A 15,016-nucleotide genomic window follows, 5' to 3' on the forward strand; every position below is an offset into this window, starting at 1 on the left:
CAGAATGCCCAGCCCTAAACAGAACGTCTATACTGCACCCATTCCCGGGGCTCAAAGGATCCCTGCAGAATGCCCAGCCCTAAACAGAACGTCTATACTGCACCCATTCCCGGGGCTCAAAGGATCCCTGCAGAATGCCCAGCCCTAAACAGAACGTCTATACTGCACCCATTCCCGGGGCTCAAAGGATCCCTGCAGAATGCCCAGCCCTAAACAGAACGTCTATACTGCACCCATTCCCGGGGCTCAAAGGATCCCTGCAGAATGCCCAGCCCTAAACAGAACGTCTATACTGCACCCATTCCCGGGGCTCAAAGGATCCTTGCAGAATGCCCAGTCCTAAACAGAATGTCTATACTGCACCCATTCCCCGGGCTCAAAGGATCCTTGCAGAATGCCCAGCCCTAAACAGAACGTCTATACTGCACCCTTCCCCGGGGCTCAAAGGATCCCTGCAGAAGGAGTAGGAAGATTGTAAGCGCCAGCATCAGTGAATGAGCACAAAGAAACACAGCAGACTCAGTGGGGAAGCTGCACACAGGAATTCACAGCAACTGGTAACGTGGACAGTCCCTGTGCCGTACAAGCTCAAGCAGGCCAAACCCCAGCAAGGAGAGGGAGGTGGACGCGGCCCCCACTCCTGCCTAGCAGAGGACTCCCTGGCAATTTACAGCCGCTGGGAAAGGGTGCAACAGTTTTAAGAATGCTACCCCTTGTAGGTCAACCTTGATCCAGTAGAGGACTGCACACCCATGCATATATAGGCAGCAAAAACTGAACTTGAAAGTAAGGGGGGAGGTTGAGGATAGGAAAGGGGGTAGGACATTGGGAGGAGCCGAGGAGGGGTGAATATAGTCAAAACTCATTGTACACACTCTCAAAGAAATTATTTTAAAAAATGGTTGTTGCTGGGCATAGTGTAGCACACCTTTAATCCCAGCACTCAGGAGGCAGAGGCAGATGGATCTCTGTGAGTTAAAGGCCAGCCTGGTCTACAGAGTGAGTTCCAGGATAGGCTCCAAAGCTACACAGAGAAACCCTGTCTCGAAAAAAAACAAAAACAAAAAGAAGGGTTCAGAAATACAATATATATATACATATACATATAAATTAAATGTAAGAAATTGTCAAAGAATGGATTTTTAATTAATAAAAGAAAGAATAAGAACTACTTCACGGGGCTGGAGAGATGGCTCAGAGGTTAAGAGCACTGGTTAGTCTTCCAGAGGTCCTGAGTTCAATTCCCAGCAACCACATGGTGGTTCACAACCATCCATAATAAGATCTCATACCCTCTTCTGACATGCACACCGGAACACTGTATACTTAATAAATAAATAAATCTTTAAAAAAAAACTACTTCAGATTTAAGCAGCTTAGAGGCATACGAACCAAATGCAACTGTACGATCTACACCTGAACCAAAAAGAAACAGCCAAGGAAGCAATGAGTGAACGTGGATGAGGTCAGAAAGCAGGAGGTAACAGTGAATGTTTGCCAACTTCCTGACCACTGTGGTGTCAGGGATGGAGTGAAGGAGCGTTCCTGTGCTGACAAAGTGTCTAGAGGCAGAGATTGTGTCCACAGCTTATTCTTCTTTGTGGCTTCCTTGGTTTGTCATTTTGCTGTGTATTGTTGCTTTGTTTTGGAGACAGGGTCTCATTATGCACAAGCTGGCTTTGATGTGTAATCCTGCCTCTTCTATAGAGTGCTGGAATTATAGGCATATGCCTTCTTAACTAGCTCTGAAATGGTTACAACTGAGGAATCTGGATAGAAGCAATATGGTTATTATGTGTATTATGAAAATGTTACATTCATTTAAAATTTCAACATGAAAATTGAAAAGCCAACCGTTTAAAAGAAAAAAAACAACAATCACATTGACACATAATTGCAGCCCAGCACTTTAGGGGAGGTGGAAGCAGAAGGAGCAGAACTTGGGACCATCCAGCTTTAGCTATACAGTGAGTCACTTGTGATGCTGTCTCAAAAACTAACAACATAACAATGGAATTGCAGCATACATGGAAATAAAACACAGCTTGAACTTTTTTTTTTCGAGACAGGGTTTCTCTGTATTGTTTTGAGGCTGTCCTAGGAACTCGCTGTGTAGACCAGGCTGGCCTTGAACTCACAGAGATCCACCTGCCTCTGCCTCCCCAGTGCTGTGATTAAAGGCGTGTGCCACCAACGCCCGGCTACACCTTGAAACTTGCTCAAAGAACACAATGAGGTTTAACTGACTGATACCACTAACAGCTTACTACACTGCACAAGAAAAGTAATAGAAAAACATTAATTTATGGCAGTCTGTCCCAAATTACAGTTGAGTACTGGAATCTCTAAAGACAACATATACAAAGCCCAGCAGATCTAGAACAAAGTACTTAGAAGTACTCAACCTCAAAGAAGACAAAAAAACAAAGATAAACTAAGAAACCAAGGAAGGAAGACAAGCAGAAATTCAAAGCCACAAGACTCTCATCTCAAAAAAATGGAAGAAAGGGAGAGAGGGGATGGGAGAGAGAGGGGGAAGTAAAGGGGGAAGAGAGAGGGAGATCTCGAAGGAGGAAGTATAAAAAGGAGAAACAGAAACAGCCTAGCAAGCCAGCCAGCCCACCCAAAAGACCAGGACCTTTGGTTAAACACAGCTACAAGGCCGAGAGTTCCCCCAGTAAGAAGACAAATTGTTGCCGGGCGTTGGTGGTGCACGCCTTTAATCCCAGCACTCGGGAGGCAGAGGCAGGCGGATCTCTGTAAGTTCGAGACCAGCCTGGACTACCAAGCGAGTTCCAGGACAGCCTCCAAAGACACAGAGAAACCCTGTCTCAAAAAACAAACAAAAAATAAGTAAAATAGCAGAGATACCGGCACAATCTAGAGTAAAGTGTTGTAAAATCCTTTAAAATGCATCAGAAGAATCAGGACAGTCCATGACTGGGCAGGATGACTGGACATGGGATAAAGAACGCAGCCAAGGTCAGTGGTAGATTCTAGAAGTGGGGACACATATGGCTCCAGAGCTGGGTTCTGTAGTTCCAGTACTTGGGAGGTGGAGTCAGGAGGATCAAGAGTTCAAAGTCATTCTCACTTAAATGAGTTTGAGGCCAGCCTCAGCTACAGATGACCCTGGTGGACCACACCCCATACCCCCACCCTGCCCCCCAACTCTACTCCCCCCAAAAAAACAGGTCAGGTGTGGTGGCACATGTCTTCAAAGTCTTCAATCCCAGCACTTGGGCGGCAAAGACCAACCTGATCTACAGTGAGTTCCAGGACAGCTGGGACTACCTAATGAGACACTGGCTCAAAAAAAAACAAAAACAAAAACCAAAGTCAAATGCCATGGTACAGTCTACAATCCTAGGACTTGGAAGACACAGGCAGGAGGCTCTGGGCTCAGGGCTGCCTTAACTATATAGTGAATCTGAGATCAGCCTGGGCTATGAGAGACTACTGCAGAGATTGGTTCAACTCCCAGTGCCCACTTGGTGGCTCACAACCATCTGGAACTCCAATTCCAGGGGACCTGATGCCCTCTTCTGGCCTTTGCAAGCAATAGGCACACATGTAGAACACAGACATAGGAAGAGGTAAAGCAACCATGCACATAAAATAAAATTAAAAACTTTAAAGTGAGGGGAGAGCTAAGGATATGCAAACATGAGAACCTGAGTTCAAGTCCTCACAAAAATCCAGGTGCAATAAACTCCTGAACATCTGAAGATAAAAAGAAAAAAATCATAATTCATAATAAAATGCTGGAGGGCTGGAGACACAGCTTAGCAGTTAGAGCACTAGCTGCTCTTGAATAGTATGTGGGTTCAAATCCCAGCACCCACAGCACACAACTGTGTGTAACTCAGGTTCAGGGAACCGATGCCCCCTTCTGGTTTCCATGGGCACTGCATGCACATGGTGCCCAGACATTCAGGCAAACATTCATACAAAAATAAAAAAAAAAAAAAACATGCTAAAATACAATAGAATGCTGCCATGGTGGCTGGGTTGGAAAGGGAAAAGCAAATACACCAGTCACCTTGGGGTTTTGGGATAAAGACAGACAATACTGTAAGAAGAGTTTCCAAAAAGTAGCTGGGGGGGGGGGCGGGGGGGTCTGACACCAGATGCCCACCAGCCAGGAGCTAGTGAGTACCAGACACACACCAGACGTTATGAGACCCGGGTTATATTTGGACATGTGAGCCTGCCAATCTATGTCATCTTCTTTTCCCTTTAGATCCCATTTTTTGTTTGTTTGTTTTGTTTTTTGAGACAGGGTTTCTCTGTGGCTTTGGAGGCTGTTCTGGAACTCACTCTGTAGACCAGGCTGGCCTCGAACTCACAGAGATCTGCCTGCCTCTGCCTCCCAAATGCTGGGATTAAAGGCGTGCACCACCAACGCCCGGCTTGATCCCATTTATTTTTATGTGACTAGGTGATTTGCTTGCATGTATGTCTGTGTACTGCGTTCATGCCTGGTGCCCAAGAAAGCTAGGAGATTCCTTGGAACTGGAGTTACAGACAGCTTCTGCCATGTAGATTCTAAGGAATCAAACCCGGGTCCTTTGGAAGAGCAGCAGTGTTCTTTCTTTACCAATGGGCCATCTCCAGCCCCTCCCCTCTTTTGAGACAGGGTCTCTCTAGTAACCCTGGCTGGCCTGGACTCACTCTGTAGACCAGGCCAGCCTCCAACCCCCAGAGATCCACCTATCTCTGCCTACCAAGTGCTGGGATTAAACCCGTGCATCACCATGCCCAGCCCATGCCCAGTGCCTAGGTCTACATTCACTCCGTGTAAACCCACAAGGACAGTGAATACCGTAAGTCCAAGAAGATGAAGGGCTCATGTCACAATACACACTAAGTAGGTCAAAGACTTTTGGAAAAACTTTCATGGAATTTTAAACCATAGGATGAATACAAACATTTTACTTTTTCTTTTTTGCCTCCAAGTTACAAGTAATCAGCACATGAAATGTGCTTTGCACCCAAATGGCATCACACATGAAGTCCTGTAGGTAAGAGCAGTAACACACAGGTTTAGGCTGGCCAGTTCACTCACTTTCAGATCCTACCTCCAGGGTTACACGATACACCACCTTAAGCCCCAAACAAAAGCCAAAGGCCAACCTCCTACTGTGCCCACTGAAGAGGATTACTTTCATTACACACACACAATGCCTGTAGCCAAATGTCTAATTCTTTACACAATCCAAAGGAAAAACTGTTACCAGTCAGGTACTTTAGAGGAACAAAGTGTCACATTCTCGGCACCAGCACAAACCAAAGGGAAAAGCTATCCTTTTTGTACTGGAAAGAAGCCAAAGAAAAGGACTGAGCTGGGGGGTGTGGTTCAGGGATAGAGCCCGTTACATTCACGAAGCTGTGGTTCAGGGATAGAGCCCCTGCTACATTCACGAAGCTGTGGTTCAGTGATGGAGCCCCTGCTACATTCACGAAGCTGTGGTTCAGTGATGGAGCCCCTGTTACATTCACGAAGCTGTGGTTCAGGGATAGAGCCCTTGTTACATTCACGAAGCTGTGATTCAGTGATGGAGCCCGTTACATTCACGAAGCTGTGATTCAGTGATGGAGCCCGTTACATTCACGAAGCTGTGGTTCAGGGATAGAGCCCGTTACATTCACGAAGCTGTGATTCAGTAATGGAGCCCGTTACATTCACGAAGCTGTGGTTCAGGGATAGAGCCCGTTACATTCACGAAGCTGTGGTTCAGTGATGGAGCCCGTTACATTCACGAAGCTGTGATTCAGTGATGGAGCCCCTGTTACATTCACAAAGCTGTGGTTCAGGGATAGAGCCCCTGTTACATTCACGAAGCTGTGGTTCAGGGATGGAGCCCCTGTTACATTCACGAAGCTGTAGTTCAGGGATAGAGCCCCTGTTACATTCACGAAGCTGTGGTTCAGGGATAGAGCCCTTGTTACATTCACGAAGCTGTAGTTCAGGGATAGAGCCCCTGTTACATTCACGAAGCTGTGGTTCAGGGATAGAGCCCTTGTTACATTCACGAAGCTGTAGTTCAGGGATAGAGCCCGTTACATTCACGAAGCTGTAGTTCAAGGATAGAGCCCCTGTTACATTCACGAAGCTGTGGTTCAGGGATAGAGCCCTTGTTACATTCACGAAGCTGTAGTTCAGGGATAGAGCCCGTTACATTCACGAAGCTGTAGTTCAAGGATAGAGCCCCTGTTACATTCACGAAGCTGTGGTTCAGGGATAGAGCCCTTGTTACATTCACGAAGCTGTGGTTCAGGGATAGAGCCCCTGTTACATTCACGAAGCTGTGATTCAGTGATGGAGCCCGTTACATTCACGAAGCTGTGATTCAGGGATGGAGCCCGTTACATTCACGAAGCTGTGGTTCAGGGATAGAGCCCCTGTTACATTCACGAAGCACTGGGTTTTTCAACCCTCAACACCAGAAACCCCGAAACCAAACCTCACTGGACAATCCAAACACAAACCCTTTCACCTCTGCATAAGCAGGCATATTTCTGAGTTCAAGGCCAGTCTGGTGCTACAGAGGTAGTACTAGGGCAGCCAGGGCTACATAGTGAGATCCTGTCTCATCAACAACAAAACCCCTGCTGCTTCTCTCAGACTAAGGAACAAATGTAGCAGTAGCAAGCAAACTGAAGGAACCCAGCCTTCCAATGACAGTGTGATCTATGCAGGTCATAGTAAGCCAATCCCCCATGGAGACTATACCCAAAATACTCTAGGTATTTCCTTGGTCATAAAGAATGAACTGCAGCCGGGTGTTGGTGGTGCACGACCTTAATCCCAGCACTTGGGAGGCAGAGGCAGGCGGATCTCTGTGAGTTCGAGGCCAGCCTGGTCTACAAGAGCTAGTTCCAGGACAGCCTCCAAAGCCACAGAGAAACCCTGTCTCGAAAAACCAAAAAAAAAAAAAAAAAAAAAAAAAAAAAAAAAAGAATGAACTGCAATCCCAGCACTCAGGAGGTTGAAGGTGGATCATCACAAGTTCAAGGCCAGCGGGGGCTACATACACAGTGAACTCTGGGGCAGACAGGGCCAGAATAAAATGCTGTCTCAAATCCCAGAGGGAGATGCAACTCATGGTCTTTACAAAATACAATGTGAGCTTGTCCAGGAGCTACAAACTTCCTCTCGAGTCAGCCTCAAGACAACCTGCTAAGGGGTTGAGGGAACGCCTCAATGGACACAATGCCTGCTGCATAAGCATAGATGCCATGAGTTCAGATCCCTGGCGTGCATGTTAAAGCCAGGTGTGGAGGCACACATCTATAACCTAAAAGCTGGAGACTGGAATCACTAACCTTGGTTTTGTTTTTGTTTTTGTTTTTTATTTTTAGAGACAGGGTTTCTCTGTATTGTTTTGGAGGCTGTTCTGGAACTCACTCTGTAGACCAGCCCAGCCTCGAACTCACAGAGATCCACCTGCCTCTGCCTCCCGAGTGCTGGGATTAAAGGCATGGGCTACCAACGCCCAGCTGGATTCACCAATCTTAACTGAAACAGAGCTCCAAGTTCATTGAGACCTTGTAAATGTGACAAGCAATAGAGAATGACAATGTTTAACCTCTGCCTCTACAAGTACACCTGAATAAATAAATGAACAGGCACACAAACAATCTCACCATACACACACACACACCAAAAAAGGGAAACAGGGTGGTGATGGCGCACGCCTTTAATCCCAGCACTCGGGAGGCAGAGAGGCAGGAGGAGCTCTGTGAGTTCGAAGCCGGGCTGGACCGACAACCTCCAAAACAATACAGAGAAACCCTGTCTCGAAAAACCAAAAAAAAAAAAAGAACAGCTTGCTTGACCTGCTGAAGTTTACTCTCTCCCAGTTCTGGGAGCTGGAGGCTCACGACTGAAGTGTAGTCAGGGGTGCTTTTCCTGGGCTTGTAGATGGACGGCATCTCCTTCCTGCATCTCAGACTGTGAATTTTCTCATAACACCAATCAAGTCAGACCACAGCCGGCCTCCAGTACCCCATCACACTGAAGCAACTCTTGCTAGATTACAGGAATGGTGGTATATGCCTGTAATCTCAGCACTTAGGAGCACTACAACAGGAGTCTCCATAGCATCAAGGACAGCCTGGACAACGAAGTAAGCGCAGGGCAACCTAAGCTAGGGATTCCGTCTCAAAAACAATTAGCAAGAAATATCCAGGCACCTCTTTAAAGACCTCTCCCTCCTTATACAGTCACCTTGTGAGATTGTGTGGGTTGAACCTGGGGGGGGGGCAGAATTCAGCCCACACCGTACATAGAAAAGGCTGCCTACTCGTCGATCCTATTGAAGTCAGGCTTGCCTTTGTACTTTCCTGATCACTTGTATCAGAACTGCTTCCACCTGTCCCGGGCTCTCTGTACAGTGTCTGCCTGGCACTGGGGGTGACGCTGACCAGCGTTCATCTAGTGGATAAATACGCAGACTAGTACAGAACACCTCCAGCAGCTCGAGTGTACCCAACATCAATCTCCTGCAGCCCAAGCAAGCCTCGGCAGAGCACGGGTGCCGCTATCCCTTCTCGGCTTCCAACTTCAGGAGTAGCCCAGGTCCCCACCCAGACCTTGCTGGTGCTATCTTCCTGTCTTTCCCAATACACTGGGGCACCTCTCAAGAGTCTCTGATTTGACATCTAGGCGGCCATCTTCCCAAAGGTGGGTGTCCTTAACCCTCTCCTCACTATGGGAAGCATGGCATGGGCACCCCAGCAGACAAAGACAACTTAAATACGGACAGTAGCTAGGCATGGTATCATGCAGAGCTATCACCACAGCACTTGAGAGGTGGAGGCATGAGTCAGTAGTTCAAGGTTATCCTCAGATACACAGCAAGTCCAGGCCAGACTAAACAAGTGTAGCAGTAGCAAGTTTATGTGAGTATATGCCACCTTTGTGTGGGTACCCATGGAGGCCAGCTGAAGGCATCAAATGACCTGGAATTGCAGTTACAGGCACTTTGAGCCACCCAATGAGGGGACTGGGCATCAAGCTCTCCTCCTACAGGTTGTTCTTTGACCTCCATATGCCAATTAATGGACACACAACCAAATAAGGGGCTGCAGAATTGGCTCAGCATTGAGCATTTGTTCCTCTTGTAGAAAACCCAGGGTTTCATTCTCAGCACCTGCATGGCAGCTCACAACTATCTATAACTCCAGATGCAGAGGATCCAATGCCCTCTTATGACCTCCTTGAGCACATGCGCACATATGGTGTACATACATACACTAGGCAAACACACACAAAGCAATAAATCTAAAAAACTAAAACAGTAATTTCAAAAAGTAATTACATGCCTGCAATCCCAACACCTACAAAGAGGGGCACTGTCACAAATTTGAAGTCAGCAAGTTTCAGGATGGCCAAATCTACACAGAAGAGGATCAAAGATCAAAGAGGAACTAGAGATGTAGCCCAGTTGGTAGACTTCTTGTCTAGCATGCACTAACCCATGGGGCTGGTCCCCAGCACTGAGTAAACAAGGTAAGGAGGTCCCAAACCCATCTGGAACACGAGACTCTGTCTCCGAGAGGAAAGGAAGGAAGGGGGGAGGGGAGGGAGAGAAGAAAGGAGAGAGACGAAAGAAAGAAAGAAAGAAAGAAAGAAAGAAAGAAAGAAAGAAAGAAAGAAAGAAAGAAAGAAAAAGAAAGAAAGAAAGGAGGAATTATAGGATCATGGATATAGCTTAGCTAGCAGAGGACCTGCTTAGCATGCACAAAACCCTGGGTTCAAATCTAGCACTCCATAAATCCAGACAAGGTGGTGCATGCCTGCAGTCCCAATACTGAGGAGGTAGAGGCAGGAGGATCAGAAGTTGAATGGGTAAAAGTCATTCTGAGCTTCAAAATGAGTTCCAGAACAGATAGGGTTAGTAAGAGCCTGTTTTTAAAAAGGTAGGAAAACAGAATGTAACTTAACTGATAACTACAGTTTATCCCACACAAAGCCCTGGATTTAATCCCCAAATGAACACTTATAATCCCAACCCTCAGAAGTGGAAGCGGGAAGATCAGAGTTCAAGGTCATCAGGCAACGGTGCTACATGCCTTTCATCCTAGCACTTGGGAAACAGAGGCAGGCTGATCTGAGTCCAGGCCAGTCCGTCTACAGAGTGAGTTCCAAGATAGCCAGGGCTACATAATAGAGAAACCCTAAAAACAAAAACCCAAAAAGTGGTGGTGGAGTTTGCATGGCATCATGACAGAATAGTACTATACTATACACATCTGAGACTACTGTGTAAAAAAGAGCCTTATTCAGGGCTGGGGAGATGACTCCAGAGTTAAAAGCACTTACTATTCTTGCAGGACTCCAGTTTAGTTCCCAGAACCCTATCTGCTGGCTCCCAAATCCAGTTCCAGAGGGTTCAAGCACACATGTGAGCATACCCAGACAAGTACACATATACAAAGTTAAAAGGGACTCGAGAGACAACCCCGGGTTCAACTCCCAGCAACCACATGGCAGCTCACAACTGTCAGCTCATTCCTTGGGGTCTGATACCCTCATACACAAATGCAGGCAAAGCACCAATGTGCATAAAGTAAAAATTAACCATTAAAAACTTTTTCAACTAAAAGTAAAAATGTAATATAAAAACAAGAGTCTTATTCACCAAACCCAAAACGGGTACTCTCAGAAGAGTACCGGCCACAGCCGTGTCTGAAGCACTCATGCCTCTCTGTCTGCAGACATGCCTTCCCAGGGCTCACAGCTCCGGCAGCCTGTCTGAAGCACTCATGCTTCTGGACTGGTGGGGTTGATCTAGCTCACATCAGCTAGCTCAGAAAGCTACCTAGCTTTCCCAACATCTCCACTGCTGTGGGTTCATGGGACACAGCAGGGACTCAGCAGACTGTAGAGATGTGTAGTCACATACTCCTGTGTGCTATAGTGGCCTGAATGGCAGACCACCACCTGAGGCCACGTCCATGCAATGTACTTGGTCCTCTCTCTGGGTCACTAGCAACTGACTGATTTGTCTGTCTGAGCACAGGCCAGAGAAAAATAACCCTCAGCCACTGCTAGATATCAAACAGGTTAAGCACATGAGACCTGGGAAAGGCCCGACAACCCAGTTTTTATTTTGAGACAGGCTGATATACCCTGGGTTGATCGTCGTCCATTGTAAGCTGCCAAAGATGAGCCTCCCACTCCCAAATGCCAGGGTTACGACGTACCATCGTGTCTCTCTTACAAAGCATTGGGGATCCAAACCAGAGCTGCAGGTCCGGCAGGCAACGACTCTACCAACCAAGTTACGTCTTCAGCCCCCATTCAATTTTTTTTTAAAGATTTTATTTATTTATTATGAATACAACATCCTGCCTCCATGTACGTTTGCACATCAGAAGAGGGCACCAGATATCAGAAGAGGGCACCAGATATCTTTACGGATGGTTGTGAGCCACCATGTGGTTGCTGGGAATTGAACTCAGGACCTCTGGAAAGAGCAAGCAGTCAGTGCTCTTAACCTCTGAGCCATCTCTCCAGCCCATCCCATTCAATTTTTCATAGGCTCAAATCTGCACCTTTTTGAAGGAGCTAACTTTATGTCCAAACTGTAATAAAATTTATTAAAACAATCTGAGCTGGACAGCGGTGCACACCTTTAATCCCAGCAATCAGGAGGCAGAGGCAGGTGGATCTCTGTGAGTTCGAGGCCAGCCTGGTCTACAGAGCTAGTTTTAGGGTAGGCTCCAAAGCTAAAGAAACCCTGTAAACAAAAAAAGACATGAGAACACCAGGTGTAGGGGCACTCGCCTTAAACGAGTATTCAAGAGGCAGGCTCTCTGATTTGAGGCCAGCCTGGTCTAGATAGCAAGTTCCAGGACAGCCATGGCTACATGTTTCTCAAAAAAGCAAACAAACAAAGCAAGCAAGCAGACGAGGAAGCTGCTGCCAGCGGCAGATCAGAAGGTACCTGGTAAACTGTGTTAAGTCATGGCCCACATAGGTGTCCATGTCCCAAAGGTTGTCTCTCTTGCTTGCAGGGGACAAGCTAAGACAAGTGGCAGAATACATACAAATGCTAGTGTGGGTCCTTACATAACTCATTATCTCCTCCTCTAATAGACAATGAAATTAATCACTGCATTTGTCTATACCCATAGCTTTTCATTACCCACAATTGCAGCATTATCTTTCTACTGATCCAAAAGCTCAGGGGAGCCGGGCGGTGGTGGTGCATGCCTTTAATCCCGGCACTCGGGAGGCGGAGGCAGGTGGATCTCTGTGAGTTCGAGGCCAGGCTGGACCGACAGCCTCCAAAACAATATAGAGAAACCCTGTCTCGTAAAAATAAAAAAAATAAAAAAAAAAAAAAAAGCTCAGGGCAAGTCTTAATGCATCTCTCTGCTCCTCAGCTTTCCACCCAAACTGGTATATGAAAGACAACAAAAACCAGCCAGTTTGTCCAGACAAGAATGTGGGCCAGGTATCCTTTAGGGCACTTAAGTATGTGGTACAAATACAGGAGGTGACTAGTCCCCAGGGCTCTAGGCTACTGGCAATGCCAAGGCCAACGGCACAAATTTTAGCACAGTTCAGCATCATCCAGGCCTGAGCCGGGTCCCTCCTAAACTTCCTAAACAGCACCCCTCTTTTCTAGCTAAATCCCTTTACACTGCTCAATTCCCCTTTTTCTGTAGAACACTTGTAAGCGGAATAATTTTGTTGGGCTGCTTCCCAGCCTTAAGCCATCTTCAGAGGTAACAAACTGACAGGGCATTTAAACAGCCAAGCGCATGTTTCTGTCTTAGAACAATAAGAAAGTGGGGGCAGCGCCGCTGGCCCGGACTCCCTGAAGGCCAGCTGGCTATACTCAATTCCAAGGAAGACTTTCTAGTAAGTGGGGCACCTCCTAAAACAAGGTGATGAGTAGTTTGGCCAACTAAAGACTGCAGGAGGCTGAGTGGTGACAGAGCTGGGACACCAAAGTCTTGTTTTCAACTTGACCATAAAGTGCACACATTTACCGAAATGAAATGACAGGCAAAACATTAAGATTGCAAAGCATTTATTTGAAAGGGATACATCTTATCAAACTCCACTTTTCACTTTAAAGGCATTTCATCCCCACACGTTCTTTCCAGGCTCCTTAAAATTCTTTACCAACTACTCAAGCCTGTAATTAAAGTCACATTTTTAAACTACATAAACGAAGGAGCCTCTTGAACCATGTCCTAAATCTTACTGCCAAACATAACGTCACTAAAAAAAAATCACTCAATGGTATTAAGGACGAGCGACAATCGACGAGCCAACCGGCCAAGAAGCTAAGTCCATCCTTGCTTTTACTGGACATCCAACAACAAAGCCAAGTGGGCAGTAAAAGCCTCGCGGGTCCCCGCACAGTCCCAACCACCTCCTGGCCCCTCTCCGGGCCCACTTCCTCTGCAGCCCCAGCCCGTCGCGCGGAGAAGGCGGGCCCCCGGCAGGCCGCCTGAGCCGGCCGGGGGCGAGCAGCGAAAGGGACCCCTCCCCCGGAAAGGCGCGGCACTTCCTCCGCCAGCCGCAGGCCCACCTGACCGCTGTCCCAGCCCGCTCCGCCGCCCGCCCGCCCGCCCTCCAGGGGGGACCCCCACCCCACCCCACGCCCCGGCCGCGCCGGTGAGCGCTCACCTTCTTGCCCTTCTTGCCCTCCTCCTCCATGTCGCCGCATGCGGCCCCCGCGGCCCGCCCCGGGAGCCCCACCGCCAGCGGCCGCTACATGCTCGCTCTGAGCCCGCCACCCCCGCGCTCACCGCGCCGCCGGCCCGCCCGCCCGCAGTCTCCGCCCTGGCCGCGCCCCACCCGCACTTCCGGACCTGGGGAGCCGGCCCACCGCAGAGACCCCGCCCCTCGTGCCCCGCCCCCAGCCTCGGTTCGCCCGCACTTCCGGCCCGAGGGAGCCGCGAGGCCCGCGGAGGCCGCTGTCTTTCCGGGGCCGCGAGGACCTTGTGAATGCACCCGGGGAGACCCAGGGTCACGCCTCGCCAGAGCCGAGGGGGCTCGCCTCCCTTCCCTGCAGCCCGTCCCCCCCTGAAAGGGCGCCCCCGCTCGCCCCGACACTTCAGGCCGCGAGAGCAGGCGCGGGAGTGGCTCCGACTTTTCAATTCTGCCGCCATCTTTGGGGAGGCCGACTTCCCAGCCTGCCTCGCGGTCAGGGAGGCGGGCCTCAAGCCCTGGGAGGGGCAGGGCCAGCATGCAATCCTGATCCTGGGCGCGCTGCCAATTGGCTTCTCTCGCTTGTTACTCTGAGCCAGCCACACAAGGAAACCCTTTTCTAGTAACTTTCTGTTCTGGCTGGGTGTGGCGACCCATTCCTGCGTAATCCTAGCACTTGACTGGTAGAGACCGGAAGATCAGGAGTTCAAGGTCATCCGTAGCTACAAGAGACTTAGAAAAAAAGAATCCAAATGTACATTGGCTGCCAACAGCATGCAACCTGTTGTCTGTATGGGTTGTCCTAAGGGACGTTGAAGATAGTATTCTGATGAATATTAAAGTTCCGAGCTTATGTTGTTTCCAATCTAGTCTCAAGCCGCGCACATATGTGGGGTGCATTTGGGAAGCTGGAAGGTATACTGTGTCCAGGGTTCATATTGGCCAGGTCATCAAGTCCATTTGCAATAAGGAGCATCGAGCCTTATGCAGACAACTTCCTTGGCTGCCAGATGATCCACATTTCTAAGAAGGGAGGATTCACTTCTTAGAAAGTTTAATGAAAATGCATTTAAAGACATGGTAGCTGAGAGACAGCTGAGCTCATGGGGTATGGCAGTGGGTCCCCCCTGGAAAATTATGGACCCTATGGTCCACCCAACCCACTATGTTCACTAATCTCATATCCAAGTCATGAAAAAAAATATATTTTTTTGGTTTTTCTTTTTTTTTTTTCTTTTTTTTTGGTTTTTCGAGACAGGGTTTCTCTGTGGCTTTGGGGGCTACTCTCCTGGAACTCGCTCTGTAGACCAGGCTGGCCTCGAACTCACAGTGATC

The 15,016-nt window shown here is 48.3% G+C and overlaps 1 protein-coding gene and 1 pseudogene across 1 annotated transcript in view; one reads left to right on the forward strand and one right to left on the reverse strand.

The window, feature by feature from the left end:
* Ccm2 (CCM2 scaffold protein) overlaps nucleotides 1-13,801 on the reverse strand; it is a 51,912-nt gene extending 38,111 nt beyond the window's left edge. Inside the window, exon 1 of the mRNA XM_040746687.1 lies at nucleotides 13,658-13,801. Coding sequence (XP_040602621.1) covers nucleotides 13,658-13,687 — 30 coding nt within the window. The 5' untranslated portion in view covers nucleotides 13,688-13,801. The remainder of the gene's footprint in view (nucleotides 1-13,657) is intronic.
* Nucleotides 13,802-14,397: 596 nt separating this feature from the next.
* On the forward strand, nucleotides 14,398-14,505 carry LOC121141018 (annotated as a pseudogene).
* Nucleotides 14,506-15,016: the final 511 nt, after the last annotated feature.

Source organism: Mesocricetus auratus, unplaced genomic scaffold, assembly GCF_017639785.1.
Source record: "Mesocricetus auratus isolate SY011 unplaced genomic scaffold, BCM_Maur_2.0 Super-Scaffold_100006, whole genome shotgun sequence".
In the NCBI taxonomy this organism is placed as follows: Eukaryota; Metazoa; Chordata; class Mammalia; order Rodentia; family Cricetidae; genus Mesocricetus; species Mesocricetus auratus.